This window comes from Lissotriton helveticus, chromosome 2_1 (assembly GCF_964261635.1).
Source record: "Lissotriton helveticus chromosome 2_1, aLisHel1.1, whole genome shotgun sequence".
NCBI lineage: Eukaryota > Metazoa > Chordata > Amphibia > Caudata > Salamandridae > Lissotriton > Lissotriton helveticus.
The window spans coordinates 23909807-23929217 of NC_136059.1; the positions used below are offsets into that span (position 1 = coordinate 23909807).

The 19411-nt window shown below is 49.5% G+C and overlaps 1 protein-coding gene across 3 annotated transcripts in view; it reads right to left on the minus strand.

Annotated features, from left to right (window-relative positions):
* The window catches only part of TLN1 (talin 1), a 750278-nt gene that overhangs the window by 190565 nt on the left and 540302 nt on the right, over positions 1 to 19411 (minus strand). For all 3 annotated transcript variants that reach the window (XM_078674421.1, XM_078674420.1, XM_078674419.1), the window contains 3 exons: positions 12162 to 12370; positions 3395 to 3514; positions 2589 to 2786 (listed from right to left, as the gene is read on the minus strand). In XM_078674421.1, the coding sequence (XP_078530547.1) occupies positions 2589 to 2786; positions 3395 to 3514; positions 12162 to 12370 (527 nt within the window). The remainder of the gene's footprint in view (positions 1 to 2588; positions 2787 to 3394; positions 3515 to 12161; positions 12371 to 19411) is intronic.

A 19411-nucleotide genomic window follows, 5' to 3' on the forward strand; every position in this document is an offset into this window, starting at 1 on the left:
AGTGCCCTTTCTGCATCGTTGCCCCTAATCTTTTTGCCAGATACCAATACAATTTTGTTTCCAAGTGTTAGGCGGGCAGGGAAACAGATGAAAAGAATGCTCTGACAGACTGCATGTTTAGCAGGTCCCTGTCTGTGAGAGCAATGCTGGCTCCCGCAAGAGGAGGAGAGCCAGCTGCGACTGCCGGGGCCTTGATGCCCGCTCCGCGGGTTCAGAGGGGAAAAGACCCGAAAGAGGAAAAAAAAAAAGGTCAGAAACGAGTATAAAGAGGCAGAATAGAGGTCACAAAGAGGCAACATAATGATCAGCAATGAGCAGCGAGGCAAGATAAAGGTCAGAAAAGAGTAGAAAGAGGCAGAATAAAGGTGAAAAACGAGCAGAGAGAAGCAAAAAGACAGATACCAATGCATTTTTGACTGAGTGTGCCCTGGGACCCTGCCAATATGGTTCCAAGGGCCTGTTTTCTTTCCCTAAACTGTACCATTGTTTCCACAATTGACACAGTTGTGGCCTACCTAAAAGTCCCTTGTAAGAGGTTCCTATGGTACCAAGGGCGTGGTAGCTAGGGAAAGGTTTCTGAGGGCTGCAGCATGTATTATGCCACCCTCAGCGAGACCTCTTTACCTCTCCCCACAAACACGCACCATTGCAACCTGCGTGTTTGGGTGCAGCGAAAAGTGAAGAGCCGACATGGCACACAGCGCTGCCAGCACTGCCTGAGGCCTAGGTAAGTCAGGGTGTACTCTGTCTCATGTGAGGGCCTAGCTGCATGGGCAGACAAGCGCCTATAATGTCTAAGGCCAGTCTTCGATTTTGTAGGTGCTCAGTAAAGCCATTCTGAGTATATGGTCTGAAAAATGGTGATTACGAGTTTCCTAGCACCATAATTGCTTCACTGAACCCTAGGCAGTTTGGTATCAAACATCTCCGAATAATAAACCTGCACTAAATCCGGTGTCAGATTTATTATTTCCTGCACTCAGGGGTTCTCTCTGGAGGGGACCCTTGAACCAAACCAGCAGTTTCTGACTGGTAACCAGCCCCCTGCCACCATGAGACACGGTTCTGGACCCCCAGGAGGTTCGGGAGCCTTCGCTCCCTGGGCCCGGAAACAAAGCCTTTCTTGGGCAGAGGTGTTCACATCTCCCCTAGGTCAGGAAGAGCCAACTGTGGCAGGGGAGCTTCACAGGCCTTGCCACCTTTACAAACTGACCACCAGCCTTTCATGCTATCAGGAGCTGGCCACCTTCCCGTCTCACCCCCTCTTCGGCGGGAAGACAGGCGGGCAAAAATTAGAACAGCCAACAAGGTCTGCACACCTCTGCCAACCTCACCCTTCGGGTGGTGGAGGCGACGTGAAGCCTACTCTTCAGTGCCCACGTGGGTTAAGCACCCCGAGGGTGTAGTCACCCTAAGGACACTAGCCCATTGGCTACTACCTCGAGACCCCTAATACGCCCCAGTTAAAGAAGTCTACTTTGGAGCAGCATCCCCGAATCGGACGGCAGAAGAACATAATTTGAGGAAGAACCGGTGTGCTGTTGCAATGAGGGCATAGGGTGGATTCACAACTTACAACTCAAATGTCTTTGAAGAAAAATAAGTTGCAAACGTCTAGGCCAAGACCAGATGGCAGGAGTATACAGAGCATGTGAATCTACAGCCACAAAGATAAATGAAAGCACCTCTCACTGAGGGGGAGACTACGGCCAGAGACCTCCCTTTGGGGATGTTGGATGCATTCTCAGAAGTACATCAGGCTGTCCCATCACTTACCAAAAGCCTGTGTTGTGTAAGGTCGTTTGCAGAGTGAAAGCTCAGCTAAATACGAGCTGAAAAGGCGAGACTATAGCTTCCAATACCCAGACATGCACTAAGCGTTCATCCCAGGAGTACAGAAAGCTAAATAATAATGGAAAGGTTAGATCCAATTACGAAGACTAAAAGATTTCCAGTGAGAGAGGAAAATCTGAGATGTGGAAGGCACGATTGGACAGTGGAAGAGACACTTTGGGGGAGCTCTTGTACACTCAAAGTTCTATACATCTTTGTGGGTTCCCATCCGACCTGAAGCTGTTAGAGTTGATGAGTAATAAAAACAAAGCAGGCATAGCAGCTGGAAGAGCTGGCCTGCCATAGGCACCCACATTTAAGAGACAAAACTAGTGTCCACTGAGAAAGAAAAACTGTATCTAAATTGGGACACACAAAAGCCCCGGAATGATAAAGTGTACGTGGGATAGAAAGTTCAGTGCTCCGATTTTATGAGAATAGTATCCGAGTCAAGATCATGAAAAGAAGAAGAGGGAGAAAGAGTGAATACATGAGGAACTAAAGGAACAAAGATTCACTTTACAAGATGCAGGAGACTAAGAGTTATTTAACAGCTTCCCATTAAGTTGTAACCATTCACACGTTGGCATATTGATTACATTGACATATAGACTGCAAATATGTTGCTATTATACACATACATGGAAGGTGCGGTCTGTGCCCAAGAACACGCATATTGAGGATATCACTCAAAATCAATCCAAGCCATCAAGTCACTCAGACACCAGTCTGTGTGGAGTCCACTTCATACTTACCGAGGACTGCCCCGCCATCTCGACCCCTGCCGTAAGAAACTCGTTGAAATCTTGTCCGTATTTCCCAGAGGCTTTGGCCAGGTCTTGTGGCGTTCCACGGGAGGCCTGCACCAATTCATTGGCGGACTGGTTCAAACCAGCCGCTGCCTGGTTTAGCTGGCCTTGGGCCTCCTGGAAGTTCTTGGTGCTAGGCGGAAACTAAATAGGAAGGCAAAGAAACAAACGCATGAAGGAACGACATCACTTAAGACCGCTGCAGCCACAGGAGCACACGTTCGTGTTTGACAAAACAGGACTGTGTTCCAGCTAAAGTTCACAACCATGAAGCAAGCACATACAGGCTCCTGTTGAACCATCCCAGCTATTGCAAAAAATAAAGAAAAAACCCTTGTCTACAAATGCTAAAACCCCTTCAGACAAAAAAATTTAGATCATAAAACAGACAGGACAATATTGACACATTAACTGTCAATGCCACTCTTCCTATACACAAAAGGTATCAAAGTATCATCCAAAGAATAGGTTTCTTGCATTTTTCAACTCATTTCCATATTTTAAACAACTGACAATTATATACTATCAAAATAAGCCAAAAATTAACCACCACCGTTATCAGCGTACAAGGAGCCGCAATGCACCTCCCTTACGACATATATTAACACTCTTCTCACAACTCTCTAGCAATAAAAAATCCACACAGCAATCAACATCAGCAAATGGATAGAACAAAAGATACAGTCCCATGTACAAAAACAGCAGCTACTCAGGGAGGCCAAAAAGAAGGGCTTCAGGAGAGTGCAACTCACGGAATCTGCAAGCAGCCTCTTGCTGGCCTCTGCAACGGTTCGTATCGCAGCGTCAACATCTCGCTGACCTGGGAGGCAGTTCACACACCGGTTCAGAGCCTGAGACACAGCTTTGCCAACCTGAAGAGAACAAGAACTCACAATTAGAGGACAGAGAGTTAAAAACCTGCAGAGGTCACTATGGCTGGGGGGGCGTTTGTCAGTAAAAGCAGAGGTGACGTGAATCCAAATAGTACGTTAGATTGCATACTGAGAAAGTTCCTTTCCTGTTACACTGGTTCTTCCTCGAGTACCTTTAGCAAATTCATGAACCGCATGACCAAGTCAAGCATGGTTTGTAGAACGCTTCATCACCAGTGCAATGCAACACCTGTCCTTGGGTCCCAGAGAGTCCGTCGTTGCTGAGTAGTACCCAGGTGCGAAGCCATATGAATCCCAGGGATAAGTTCCCTTCCACCCTGACTGCCAATCCAGGGCCAGTAATTAACACAGTTGTCCAGGTGAGGCAATTGCTCACAACTAGATAGCTGGGCTAATGACTAACCTACTGGGTTGATAGGGTGGGAGGGTACTTCAGACTGTCTAGCTTCCTCAGGGCAGGACCCCTCCCCAGCCCCTTTGGCACTCGTACCTCCACACAGGAACCCTCCTTCTCCAGCTGCCACTAATTCCCAGACTGACTGGGATTCAAACTGTTGCTTTTCTTGAAACAAAATGAAAGTGTTTCAATGGAAGAAGTTCAAATCCCAGAAGCAGAATGAGCAAAAGGCAAAAAAATGAGAGACGGGAGGATGAGAACAAGAAAGCTTGGCTACTTCCCCAAAGTGATGAGATTGAAAGGAAGGTGAAGTTACTGCTGTTTCACTGTCACTTGTGCTCCAGGTAACTTCATCCAGTGTTCGGATGGCAGACCCAAGCAGCCGGCTAGAGCTGCTGACAACCGCACCTCAAATAGAGCTGTAACAGCACAGACACCTGCCCCAAACAGAAAGGCAAGGGCAACTGATCACCAATTTAATAGGGGCAAGGAGTCTACTCTCTTCTAATAAGATTAGATGCTTTGGGTGGGACAATCAAAGGTCACATTAAGCAGACCCGACTGGAATCCCCCAAAATACTCAGCTCGCAGTTCCAAAACAGATGAGGGGCACCCCAGGGTCCCTCAGGAAGAGGCTACTGGAAACAGACTAGTATCTCCACACTGGCTCTGAAGCGGTGCAAAGGACACTGGACTCCAGCATGTGGGGGGCAGTAGACCAGAGCAAGGGAGTAATCAGCCCTGAAAGAATCCTGAGCGGATGTACATGTCAGGCCAGGAAGAGCAGCATTGCAGGTGCTGGTGCAGGGAGGAGAGCAAACAGAGGGAGAAGTGGTGAGAAATAAGACAATCTCTGCATGGTCTGAGAGTGAGGGAGAGACCTCCTTCCCTCAATGGATTGGGCAGGAGTGATGATCTCTGCATGGCCTAGGGTCTAGCCACTTAGTCACCCATACGGCCACTTGCACACCCAGTCCCTTACCCATACAGTCACTCACACACCCATGCAGCCACTCACACAACCACTCATACACGGATACACAGTCACACAGCCACTCATACACGGATACACAGTCACACAGCCACTCATACACGGATACACAGTCACACAGCCACTCATACACGGATACACAGTCACACAGCCACTCATACACGGATACACAGTCACACAGCCACTCATACACGGATACACAGTCACACAGCCACTCATACACGGATACACAGTCACACAGCCACTCATACACGGATACACAGTCACACAGCCACTCATACACGGATACACAGTCACACAGCCACTCACATAATATATGTTAGAAAATAGTATCACTCATAAGTAGTAAACAAAGCCTAATAATTTAACTTTTGTGGTACTTTAGTATATATGTTTAACACTCAAACATTTAGACAAAACAATAACTGGATGATGCCATAAGTGATGTCATTTGAGATTTCATCAGTAATGTTACTGAGTGGAGAAGTGTGGCTCAATGGTTAGAGCAGGCAGACCTCGATGCAGAGCTCTGGCCCGGGACCAGGGTTCGATTCCCGCCTCGGCGGGTCTCCGGCTCATTAATTCCCCTGACTAGATATAATCGCCTCAGTGCCTGTTCTGATCATGGGCCCCACGCTGCAACTCTGGGCAATAGCTTGCTTAGTCTCCACAACGGCCCCAAAAGCGCTGGGATGCCTGGCTGCACCTGGGGGGTGCCCAGGAGTGGACATTTCCCAGGAAAGCCAGGAAGGGTTCCTAAGCGGTATACGGACAGCGCCGGGACACCTCCGGTGGAGGTAGCTGTGCGCTTTACAAATTCCGACATTTACATTTAACACATCCTGAGTAATATAATATGTGAGGTCATAAGAAGTGCACTGCAGGGGTGTAACTTATAGTTAGCTCAAGTAGATATAACTGCTGAATTTCTATGGTTTTGTGCGTGTAAAACCTGAGCCTAACTATAACGTCCCTGTAATCTTTTAGCGTTTTTTCAGTGAATTTCAAAGGATTTTTAAATTTCATTTCCCAACTATAACAACTGTGTACCTTTGTAATTTTAGGTGAAATTTCTAAGAATTTTCTTATTTTATTTTCAACTACCACACCCCTGTAACCTTTGTATTTTTAGGTGAATTTCTAAGGTTTTTTAAATGTTCTTTCCAACTGCAACCTCTAACCTTAGATGATGCTTGTGTGAGTGGCTGTATGGATCTCCGAGTGGGTGTGACAGTGGTTTTGAGGGTGTCAGTGGATGTGTGTGACTACATGGGTATGTGAGTGTCTGAGTGGATGTCAAAGGGATTGTGTGGGTGTGTGTGATTGTTTGAGTTGGTGTGTGCGTGTATTTTTATATATTCCGGTAATAACGTCATCAGTTAAATATTTTGGGATATTGTGAGCAGAGGCTGGAACACCTTGTCTTACAAATCTGAGTACAGTCTAGGTTCATACTTGCAGCAGAAGCACAAACATCAGTGACCACAACCAGTGTGTGTACAGTAGATCTTCTGTTCAATAGGAAGATGCTGAAATACATAGCTAGTGTTGTTTACACACGGTCTATTTAACATATAACATATTTGTTACCCTTTTACACTATCCCTAAATCATGATCATTTGCACATTCAGCATTCGGAGTCCAAAGAACACATTTGATTTATTGTGCATTTTCTGCTCTGTACATGACCGTTTTATAAGTGACACCAGAGATGGCGCAGTCTGGAACGCAAGATGTAGTGAATTATTCAACTGACCCCAAAGAACACGTTACTTACCTTCAGTAATGCTTTATCTGGTTGAGACTATATCTAGCCGCAGATTCTTTACCTATGAATTTTCCCAGGCGTCAGACTGGATTCGGAAGATTTTTTTTGTGAACAGCACACCTGCGTGCCGGTATGTGGCGTTTTTCGGCTTTAGGTGGGTCATCGGCATCACTCTCGCTGAAGGGGATGTCCGCGACACCTATACAGGTGAGCTGGTGCCAGTTTCTTTTCACAACTTTCCACATCATAAGGGAGGAGCGAAGAACACCTACCACTGGTGTGGAAAACTAAGGCCCTGAAAAGGATCAGCCCTGTCCCTAGGAATCCATTTGCAGAGCGGGGAGGATGGGTGAGTTGGTAAGGAATCTGCAGCTAAGTATAGTCTCTACCAGATAAGGAGTTACATAAGGTAATTGAGTTGTTCATCTGATAGACTTCTAGCCGCAGATTCTTTACCTTTGAATAGATACCCAAGCAATACCATCCCCGTAGGTGGGTCTGCAGACTAATTTCACAAGGAAGCCCTGAAGGACCGAACTGGCGAAGTGCCCATTCCTTTAAACCTGACTGGCCAGGCAGTAATGTTTGGTGAACGTGTGCAGGGAAGCCCACGTCGCTGCCTGGCAATGTCTAGGAGCTGAATTCCACGTGCTAACACAGTGGTCACAGCTTTAGCTTGTTAGAATGTACTCACAAGCCTTCATTAATTGCTTCTTGGCCAGTAAGTAGCAGATTTTGATGCAGAGCACGACCAATCTGGAGATGGTTTGCTTCTGCACTGCCCAGACTTTCTTCGCACCATCAAACCACACAAAGAGTTAGTCGTCCACCTGGAACTATTGAGTGCGGTCAAGGTAGAACAACCACAGTCTTTGTGGTCCAGACGGTGGAGTCCCTCCTCTACTTTAGAGTGATGTGGAGAAGCGTAAACAGTAGGCAGGGTGATAGATTTGTCTACATGACATTGGGTGAGCACTTTAGGTAGAAAGGAGGCCCTAGTGCCAGGCACCCGTTGGTCAGGATAGATTGGAAGGTACAATGGGTTAGACGATGAGGCTGCAGCTCACGTACTCTTCAGGCAGATACAACTGACACAAGGAAGGCGGTTTTGATGGTCAAAAGCCTGAGGGGAAAATTATGGAGAGGCTCGAAAGGAGCACACATTAAAAAAGTTAAAACTAGATGAAGGTCCCACTGAGACATAATAAATGGTGACGGAGGGATGAGATGGACACTACGTTTTAATACGCTCTGTACAACAGGGAACTTGAATATTGAGAGTTGGTCAGGCAGCTGCAAAATGGCAGAAAGAGCAGATAAAGATTCCTTAAAAGTGACGATAGCGGAGCCCTGCTGGGCAAGGGAAAGAATGAAGAGAAAGATTTCAGAAAAGGTGCAGAAAGGGGATCATTGGATTTTTCCACACACCATGCCACAAATCCTTTCCAACGGCAGTTGAATACCATCTTCATGGAGAGAGGCCTTGATGCCACTGACGTTACAGACTTCGGGGGGAAGGTCAAAAGCTGTCAACATTTGCCATTCAATCTACACACAAGCAGGCGGAGAGTGGACAGGTTCGGGTGAATAATCCTCCTCATCTTCCTGAATGGCCAGCCTGATCGGAGGATTGATGGCCATGTCCAGGAGCTCAGGCTCTGTGCCCACTCCAGAGTCACAAGGATGACCTGGGCCCGGTCATTCCTGATCTTCTTGAGAACACTGGCAGGAGTGGTATTGGTGGAAAGGCGTACAGGGGGCTTGTGCTCCACTCGAGGCGAAAAGCGTCTCCGAGCAAGAGCCGCTTTAGAAACTCCAACCCGCGAAACTGCGGACATTGCGTATTCATGACAGAGGCAAACACATCTAACCAAGGCGCCCTCCACTGTTGAAAAATACCTTGTGCCACCTCAGAATGGAGATACCATTCATGATCAGTTGGGTATCGATGGTGGAGCTCCTTTTTCCTGGCGTTCAGAGAGTCCACAAAGTGTTGAGCCACCAGGGATAGGCCCGGATGGGCCAGTCATGTTCGAAGGCGCAGGGTCTCTTGGCAAAGGGTCTACAACCCCACCCTGTACAGTTTGCTGCAGTACCACATGGCGCTGGTGTTGTCCGTGAACTTGTACCCGCCTTCCCTTGATGGAGGGTATAAAGGCTTTCAAAGCCAGTCGGAACCCACAGAGTTAAAGCAGGCTGGTGTGGAGTCCGGATATTGCTGGAGACCGGAGTCCTCTGATCTCCACCTCTACCAGATGGTGGTCCCATCTGAGGAATGACGCATTTGTCACTACTGTGAGATCTGGTTGGGAAAGGGAGAGGGGTCTGCCTCTGATCCAATTGCGGATAGTTACCACCGCAACTCTTTCGCATTTCTCTCCGAGATCTGGACCATGTTGGAGAGGATCCCCTGATGCTGTTCTCAGTGGAACTTCAACACCCACTGCAGAGCCCGCATATGTCACTGGGCACGAGTTACCAACAGGATGCAGGACAGGTGGCCATGAGTCCCAAAAGCCTCAGGCACTGCCTCACCGAAATCCAGGATAGAGCATGAAATATATGTATTCTGAATATCCTGGACTCACTGCTCATGATAAGTCTGAAACTGCACTAAGTCAGAACAGCTCCAATGAAAAGGAGCGTCTGAGGCCATAGTCTGGAGGTGGGAGACAACATACTGGGGCGAGTCCGCCTTCAACAGCCAGCTGTCGAGATAGAGGAAGACTAGCAGCCCTGATATCTGCAGATGAGACCACCCCATCCCCTTGATGAACACCGGAGGGGTGCTGGTAAGGCCAAAAGGGAGCACGGTGAACTTAAAAGGCTCATAGTCTACTGTGAACCACAGATAGAGCCGGTGGCCAAGCAGGGCCGTAATGTGGAAGTAGGCTTCTTACAAGTCCAATGCTACCGTCCAGTCTCCTGGGTCCAGGGCAGACAAGACCTAGCCAACATGACCATGTTAAATTTGTCCTTCTTGAGTAAGAATTTTAGGGCCTGCAGATCTAGAATAGGATGAAGGCCTTTGTCTTTTTTGGTTCCCAAAAAGTAGCGGGAATAGCAACCACAGCCTACTTCTGGCACTGGAACCCTCTCTACGGCTACCATGGCCAAGACAGCCAGGACTTCCTCGCAGAGAAGGGACAGATGATCCTCCATCAGATAGTGGCATTGAGGGATGGGTTGTCACGAAGGGGAGGGAGTAGCACCTTAGGACGATTGGCAAAACCCTACTGTCCGATATAATGGACTGCCAGTGTTATGTTATGTTATGTTATGTTATCAGTATTTATTGTGCGCACAGCTGCTCCAGCAAAGGAGCGTCCTGGCGCATGACAAGGTGAAACACAACACCGTTAACAACAGGAGCAGAAGAAAACAGATATGAACAAGACCCTACTTAACAGTTAAAACAAAAAAGTCTTGATAGCCCTACAAAACTGTAGAAGATCCTCCAAGAGTCGGATCTCAACCGGAAGGGAGTTCCAGATAACCGCAGCTCTCACTCGAAAGGAACGGCCACCGGCACGACAAAGCTTAAACCGGGGAACAATGGCGAGCGCCTGGCCCAAACATCGGAGGGAGCGAGACGGGACATAAAAAGATAGAAGATTGGTCAGGATCTGGGGGGCAGTGCCCTTCAGAATTTTAAAGGCCAAACATAAGACCTTAAACTGGATTCTCATCCTCACCGGCAACCAATGCAGGGAGCGGAGACGTTGGAGACGGAGCAGAATCTAGGCAAACCAACTATAGCTCTAGCTGCCGCATTTTGGACGCGCTGCAGGCGAGTAAGTTCAGCCTGGTTCAGTGGGGCAGGTGATGGCGAATCCTGCCTCCAACTGGATGTCCACGGTGGCAAACGTGCAGATTAGGTGAGTTTGGAGGCTACAGGTGCCAGAGGGATGGGGAATTAACCAGACTGCTGGCTACCCGACCCACGAGGTCTCTGGGTACCGAGTCCTAGCCCCGCAAAGGCTGGGGAGGATGAACACCCTGGTACCTGGGAAGAAATTGCCATGGTTGTAAGCCCCTTCCGAAGCCATAAAATGTGGATTGGGGGTGACGTGGGGCCATAGAAAGACCCAAGGACTTGGCCGTAGCCCAATGCTCTAGAGCCAAATCCTCCTGGTCTCCAAAGAGATGGGTGCCATCGAAGGGCATGTCCGTAAGGGATGCGTGGCCATCCCCGAGAGGTCAGTCGTCTTCAACCAGGAGTGGCGCATCAAGGCCCCCATCGATGACAACACTCTGCCCAGTGAGTCGGTTGTGTCAAGTCCGCAGAGGATAGTGAACTCTGCTGTGTCTCTCCCATCAGCAACAGCCTGAGAGAGTACAGCCCAGGTCTCCTCCAGGACCTGTGGCAGCACGGTGGGAGGAATGGCTCAATAGGCATGCCGTGTTCACCAACCGCAATGCCAGGCTGGAGGAACAAAACACCTTCTTCCCCAAGAGTCCAGCCTCTTGGATTGCCTGTCCGGAGGGGCTGTAGGGACTGTGCCATGGGATGTTGAGGCTTGGACCACCAAGCTCTCTGGTGTCGGATGTGTAAGTTTGGGTCCCCTGAAGCGGGGCAGTGAAGGCGGGCAATTGTCCTACTCACAGGAGCCCATGTTGGGTTTGGACCAAGTCCCCAAAAGGACATCAGTGAGGGGGTCATTGAACAGTAGTAGCGGTTCAATGTGGAGACTCCTGGCGGCGGCACCGCTGTCACAATCTTAGTGTTGACTGCTACTGAGAGCAACAGGAGGTCAAGGAACTCAGCCGCCCTCCACACCACCACTGCGAATGAGGCTCCATGCTCCGGAGCCACAGTAGGGGGAGAAAGCATAACAGTATCTGCAGCGGTGTCCAGGCCACTGGCTCCACCTAGGACCTCACACCAGTCCATACTAGGGTCTTCTTCATATGGTTGGTATTCGCCAGGATCCAGAGAGCCCTCCCATTATTCTTCAAGTCCTAGACCAAGGGAATAGGGCCCAGGCTCCGAAGGGCTCAGGCTCTGATCTAGGAGGCAAGACTCTTGTTGCTGCCAGAGTAAGCATCGGTCGGTGCCCATACGGCTTCGTATCGGAGTCGGGATCACGATGGGCATTTTCTGGCCATGTATGAGAACACCTGTTAATACAACAAGCTGGAAGGGAAACAATATACAGCTTCTGGATACTGTCACAGGTGACAAGGAGAGCTCTACATATCTACTTATTGATTGATTGTGCTACGTTCTATGCACCTGATACCCTTAAGACCGGCAATGTCAGGGGAGAAACTGCAGGTACGCTCAAGGTTTTGATTCTGCATTCTAGCAAGACGAGGCTGAAATTCTTCTGTGTACACTCGCTGCCTGACTAGGAAGAGTGGCTAGCTAACCAGCTCTTCAGCACGGGCACCTCTGCAGGACACACCAGCCAGTTAGGATACCCCTAGTCACCCACCGTTATTTATTCTCAGTAGAATGGACCTTACTTGTGCCAAACGTTGATTGCTCTCTGGGTCTCCTGGCTTGGCCACAGCCTTCCGAGCCTCTTCTATCAGGTTTCCAGCCTTGTCCATCACATCGTTTGCACACTCCAGCATGGCGATCTGCACCTGTGGGTCAGAAGTGTTGGCTGCTACTCCACGGGCGGCTTGACTCAGGGAGCGTAGCGCCTGAGCAACATCTCGTGCAGCGATGCCTGCAAGACAGAAGGAAACACAACTCAAATTCAGGCACCGGAGCGGGCAGCTTTCTATATACAGAGCAGCTGGCTCTGTGTAGACTATACCAAAGTGCGGTATAGTGTGCACAGAGTCCAGTGGATCCTCAAAGGTCGGCAGAGGTAAAGTTAGATAGCACCGTGCTCTCTATTTGTGGTAGTGTGGTCGAGCAGTAAGGCAGTATCAGAGGACAGTGTTAAGTATTTGTTGTACCAACCAAGGCAAGAAATGAGGCAAACACTCAAAGACTGTACTCAGACCAATTTTATTTGTATAAAAATATTATTAAGTTATTTTTCTTCTAGAACCAAGCCAAGCCTGGCACAGGTAAGTGAAAAAATGCTTTGCAAAATCTTATGCAGTGTTTACAAATGAATGCAGTTTGATTGAAATACAAGTAAATCAAAATATCAAAATTACTTTTCAGATTACTTTTAAAGAAACTTTTTCTACTCAGTGCGATATGCAAGGATATCACACTGGAACATTTCCTAGAGAATAGGCAAGTAAAATCAGTGTTGAACAGTTGTAGTTTTTCAGGTTTTCATACAAATAAACTCCACACTTAAAACATTTTTCAGAGAAAAATAGTCAATGTATTCCTATGTGGAGAAATGAAGTAATCGGTTACCAGGTAAATACTCGGTCTTTGGGGTTGAGTTTCTGGTTTCATCAAGGATGAACTCTCAGAGCACCCTCAGCGGCACTAGGGCGGCCGGGTGCAAAGTGCTGAGGCCCAATGATATCCAATGGACGATAGGGGGCCTCTGGTTGGTGGCTACTTACGAGCAGGCCACAAGGTTGAGCAAAGCTCCTGGTGTTAGGCTCAGGGCAAAGGGGATCCTGTTTAGCACACAAAGTGCACCCGAAGGGGCGGCTGGGTGCAGGGTGCTGTTTTGGTGTCGGGTGCCCTGTTGTTTTCAATGGGGATTTTTGGTTTTGTTTTTTAGCTGCAGGCTCAGTCCAGGAAGACTTCCGGGAAGAACCAACAGCTGGGCAGGTAAGTTGGAGGGCTCGAGGACGTAGATGTACCTCAGGTTCTCTTCTCCAGGGCGGCTGGATGCAGGGATGGCTTATGAGGTCGGATTTCACCTTACTGGGCCACTGGCGGTTGGGGAAGGGGGGTGTCTCCGTACAGAGGCTACAGGCGACATATGGGAGTCGTGGAGGGGTCAACCCACGGTGGACTCTCTGAGAAGTTGGCCTGATATGCAGTGCTCACTATTCTAGTGATCACTATGTATCAGTCCAAACAACCCTTATTGATGATTGGTTGTAAGTCAACCTTATAGACCAGCTATCCTAGTAGCATGGATACGAGCAGTCTAAGGCTAAACTCTAGAGGGCGTGTTAAGCCAGCTGTTTTACCATCACATTACCCCTTGAACACCAAGTGAAAGGACACCACACAAGTTGTTATGAAAATAAATGTATATTTATTTCTAACAAGACTACCCTGAACTCTTTATGAGTCAGGGAGCTAAGCACAATACAAAACTCTTAAGAAAATACTTTAAGTCGCACAATTTACACAAATGCCCTAGGGGCACGAAAAACCATATACACAGTAAGTGGAATGCGAACGTGCTAGCAGGTAAGTAATACTTTTCTAGACTCAGGAATCGCTAGGCCTACAATTCTAAACACTGGGATTAGATGCAGGAGGCCTGTGGACGTCGTGTGCAGAGTGGGAACTATCACGTGTAAAGCGGGACAAAGTCTATGGAGGCTAGCAGTTGCAAAGTTACTGTTCTCGGGCGAACCCGACTAGGTGGATCAAAAACGGGAGTGGATCCGAACACTTAGGGTGTTGGACTATGCTGGAGCACCGGAGTACTCAGGTTACCTAGCCCAGGGGCTGCGGCTGCATAGGGTTGAAGTTGCGTCGGAAACCCTCGTTGAAGATCCAGGAGCCTGAAGAAAGAGTTGCTGGCAGGCGGCCAGTGAAGAAAGTTCGGAGTGATCCAAGCCTGGATCAGGGAAGAAGAAAACCTGAAAGCAGAGGGGACCAAGTTCTGAATCACTAGCCAGTGATTAGATGGGCACCAGAGTGGCACCGGGCGAAGTCACCTCGACCAGGTGAGTGGGCGCTGCTGGGCTCTGCAGTCTCTCGGACCAGGAGGCGTTGTCGGCGACCAGGATGGAGGTGCGAGCCGTCCCACGAAGGTTCTTGCTGTCGACGTCGCTGGACCCAGGATTGGGCAACAAGTCTTGGCAAATGCAAGGCCCACGCGGTGGACCTAAAATGCCGTCTTGAGTGGACCAGGAGGGTCCAGGGTGCTCCTCTTTTGGAGGGGAGCACGGGCTAGTCTGGAGCAACCAGACCAGCAGTGTTAGTTGTCGTGGAGCGTCGTGAGAGGGCCACTAGCCAACGGGCAAGCGACCTGGACAACGCGGTGAACAGCAAAAAGCAGAAGGGCCCCACGCCGATCTCGTGGATGCAGGGGGGCTGGACTTCGGTGCTGGAGCTGCTCAGGGTCGGGGCTTCTCTTACCCCAAAGCACTCGGTCGAGGGTCACTCGGGAGTCGTGCTGGACAAGCGTCGTGCAGTTCTGAAGATGGCCGGTCCCTCGAGGTCTCGTCACACCCACGGTTCACAGCTGGGCTGATGATGTAGGTTGAGGTCAGAGGTGCCAGGGAAGCCGGTTCTCGTCGTGCTGGAGCAGTCTTGATCCGAAGGAGAGACTGGCAACAAACCGCGATACTTGGTTGGTGCCTGCTGCTGCAGGGTGACTACTCCTTAGTCACAAGGGAGAATCTTGGGAAGAAGTCTTGAGTTCCTTTCGTGGAAAGTAGTTTCAGGATTCAAAGATGATCTGATTTGGAAGGGGGCCAGTTCCTACCTTTATCCTGCAAAAAGGGGCTGGCACGCGACTAAGTCCTGCCCTATGGGTGGGACTAGGAGGGGGGTGGTTACACCCCTCTCCTTTGGCGGGCTTTTCCCCAGCTCAGGGTCTGGAGTGTCCCTGGAACTGGTTCAAGCCGGCCTATGCACAGTGAGCACCGGGGTGCCACTTGCAGTCACCTTCCTCTAAAGCCCTGCCTACCTAGAATACACAAAATCCTGTCTGGGACGGTGCTGGCACCGCCCCTGGCAGGAAACCCTTTGTCCTTGCCTCCTGCTCTGGGAGGACTCCCAGCAGCAGGAGGGCAGACTTGTGTCTCGGTGGCAGCATCTATTTTGTGGAGCTAAGGCTCTGTCGAACTTTAACCGGGGTTATAGGTTACATACATCTCGTGTCCCTCTAGAAGGGTGGAATGCTAACCCCGTCGCCAGAATTGGCGAGGGGTTAGTATTCCAATTCGTATGACACCTTACTCGACATGTTTTGATAAAGCGATACCAGAGTTGGCATATAACCGCGAGGATTATAATGCACTTAAGAGTATATGGTATGCGATATCATGGAAACGGCTAAGGGATGGATCCCGAAAGCCGCAGACAGGCTCAGCTCATGCCAGAGCACTATCTCACACGATTCCAAGCACTCTGCCTTCAGGATTGTCAAGGCCTGCCATAGGAGTGACTGATAGGAGATCTGTGTGCCCATTTAGGTTTAGATATAGGAATACTATATCTACAGCAGAGGGTGAGTACACCACTCTGCCCCAGCTGTCAAGCAGCCAGTTGTGTCTGTTTGGTTAGTCAGCCCAGGGGTGGCACAATACGTGCTGCAGCCCCTGGGAGACCTCTGGGTGCACCTCAGCCCTGGGTACAGGGACTTGGAAAGGGCCCAGTGCCAATTCAGTACCTGGGTACAATTTGGAGTAGAGAGAACAGCTAGGCTGTGGGTCTGATTAGCAGGCCCACAGCCAGGGAAAGTCGTAAACCAGTGAAGCAAAAAGCAAAAATCTGGGTGATCATAGGATTGCAGACCCTACTCTCCTACATGACCCCCCCCCCCCAAACTTTGGGACAATAAACCAACCTTGACCAGGTGAGTCTTCTTGCTCTAAGTGGAAATACCTGGAGAGCCCATCAGCATTGCCATGATCAGTACCAGGTCTGTGCTCCACTGTAAAATCCATCCCCTGTAGGGAAATGGACCACCTAAGTAGTTTGGGGTTTTCACCCTTCATCTGACTTAGCCATAAGAGGGGCTTGTGGTCGGTCTGAACTGTGAAGTGAGTGCCAAACAAGTAGGACCTCAGCTTCTTCAGGGCCCAAACCACAGCAAAGGCCTCCCTCTCAATAGCTGACCAATTTTTCTCTCTGGGGGTCAGCCTTCTGCTAATGAAAGCAATTGGCTGGTCGTTGCCATCAAAATTCAGCTGAGATAGAACAGCTCCCACACCCAACTCAGAAGCATCTGTTTGGACAATGAATGGTTTGGAGAAGTCTGGACTCTTTAGGATAGGTGCTGTGCACATGGCCTGCTTTAGGTCATCGAATGCTTTCTGACAGCTTGCTGTCCACTGAACTTTCTTTGGCATCTTCTTACTTGTCAGGTCATTAAGGGGGGTCACAATGGACCCATAATTTCGGACAAATTTCCTATAGTACCCAGTCAGGCCCAAGAAAGCTCGAACCTGAGTCTGGGTGATTGGAGGAGCCCAGTCCTTGATGGCCTGTATCTTACTCTCCAATGGCTGAACCTGGCCTCCACCTACAAGGTGGCCCAGGTATACAACCTGTGTCTGCCCTATCTCGCACTTAGTGGCCTTGATAGTGAGGCCTGCCTTTTGCAGGGCCTCTAACACTTTCCTCAGGTGGACCAGGTGATCCTCCCAGGTGGAGCTAAAGACAGCAATATCATCCAGATATGCTGCACAGAAGTCATCCATCCCAGTGAGAACTTGATTCACCAGCCTTTGGAAGGTGGCAGGTGCATTTTTCAAACCAAAGGGCATTACCACAAACTGATAATGCCCACCAGGGGTATAAAATGCTGTCTTGGGTCTGGCTTCCTCAGCTAACCTGATTTGCCAATACCCAGCTGTCAGGTCAAATGTGCTTAAGTAGTTGGCAGAAGCTAATCTATCTATAAGTTCATCTGCCCTTGGTATTGGGTGGGCATCAGTCTTAGTGACTGCATTGAGGCCTCTGTAGTCTACGCAAAACCTCATCTCTCTCTTACCACCCTGGGTGTGAGGTTTTGGCACTAGAACTACTGGGCTAGCCCAAGGGCTATCTGAGGGCTCAATGACTCCCAGCTCCAACATTTTCTGCACTTCTGTTTTGATGGAGTCTCTGACATGATCAGGCTGCCTGTAGATTTTACTCTTGACAGGTAGACTGTCTCCAGTGTCAACTTCATGGGTGCACCAATCAGTTTGGCTGGGTGTCAGAGAGAACATATGTCTGAAGGATTGCAGAACTTGTCTACAATCCTGTTGCTGATGTTCAGAGAGGCTGCCACACAAGACAACACCATCTACTGATCCATCATCAGGATTCTGAGTGAGCAGGTCTGGGAGAGGGTCACTCTCTTCCTCCTGTCCCTCATCTGTGGCCATGAGCAAGCTCATGTCCTTCCTGTCGACATATGCTTTGAGCCTATTCACATGGAGCACCCTGAGGGGGCTCCTGGGGGTTCCAAGGTCCACCAGGTAGGTGACCTCTCCCTTTTGCTCAATGATGGTGTGGGGCCCAGACCATTTGTCTTTGAGTGCTGCTGGGGCCACTGGCTCCAGCACCCACACCTTCTGTCCAGGCTGGTACACAGTCAGGACAGCCTTCTGGTCATGCCAAGCTTTTTGGAGTTCTTGGCTGGCCTCTAGGTTTTTAGATGCCTTCTCCATGTATTCAGCCATCCTGGAGCGGAGACCAAGTACATAGTCCACTATGTTGGTTGCAGGCTTTTTGAGAGGTCTCTCCCATCCTTCCTTCACCAAACACAGGGGTCCTCTTACAGGATGCCCATACAGAAGTTCAAAAGGGCTGTAGCCAACCCCCTTCTGTGGGACCTCTCTGTAAGCAAACAAGAGGCAGGGTATCAGGACATCCCATCTACGCCTGAGCTTTTCAGGTAGTCCATGAATCATCCCTTTGAGGGTCCTGTTGAATCTCTCAACAAGCCCATTGCACTGTGGATGATAGGGTGTGGTGAACTTGTAGTTCACACCACATTCCTTCCACATTGCAGTCAGATATCCTGACATGAAGTTTGCACCTCTGTCAGAAACAACCTCCTTAGGGAAGCCCACTCTGGAGAACACTCCAACTAGGGCCCTTGCCACTACAGGTGCTGTAGTGGTCCTAAGTGGAATAGCTTCAGGATACCTGGTGGCATGGTCCACCACCACCAGTATAAACTTGTGCCCTGATGCTGTCTGGGGTTCCATTGGACCAACAATGTCAATCCCCACTCTTTCAAAGGGAACCCCCACCACAGGTAGTGGTATGAGGGGGGCCTTTGTTGTGCCACCTGACTTACCACTGGCTTGGCAAGTGACACAGGAGCGACAAAACTCCTTGGTATTCTCATTCATGTGGGGCCAGTGAAAGTGTGAGACAAGCCTGTCCCACGTCTTTGTCTGACCTAAATGACCTGCAAGGGGAATCTCATGGGCCAAGGTGAGAAGGAAACCTCTCAGAGACAAGGGGATGACCAGCCTCCTGGTTGCACCAGGCTTGGGGTCTCTTGACTCAGAGTACAGGAGTCCATCTTCCCAGTATACCCTGTGGGCACCTGTGGCATTCCCTGCAGCCTCAGCAGCAGCCTGCTGTCTGAGGGGTTCAAGGGAAGGGCAGTCTAACTGTGCCTTCCCCAGGTCTTCTCTGGAGGGTCCCCCTGAGCCCAGAAACTCAACTTGATCAAGTTCAAGCTCTTTAGGCTCAGTTTCCCTCAGCTCTCTCAGATCAGCCTCCTCAGAGACTTGATCCTCAACCTGGGGCAAGGGGGAAGGCAAAGCCTTAACCCTACTGCTCTTCTTCTTGGAAGGTGTCTGGTCCATTCTTCCAGGATCCAGCACCTGTTCAGTGGGGCATCTTCTGGCCTGTGACCTAGTCACAGCAAGCACATGTGTTGGCAAGCCTAACATTTCCATATGAGTCCTCTGCTCCACTTCTGACCATA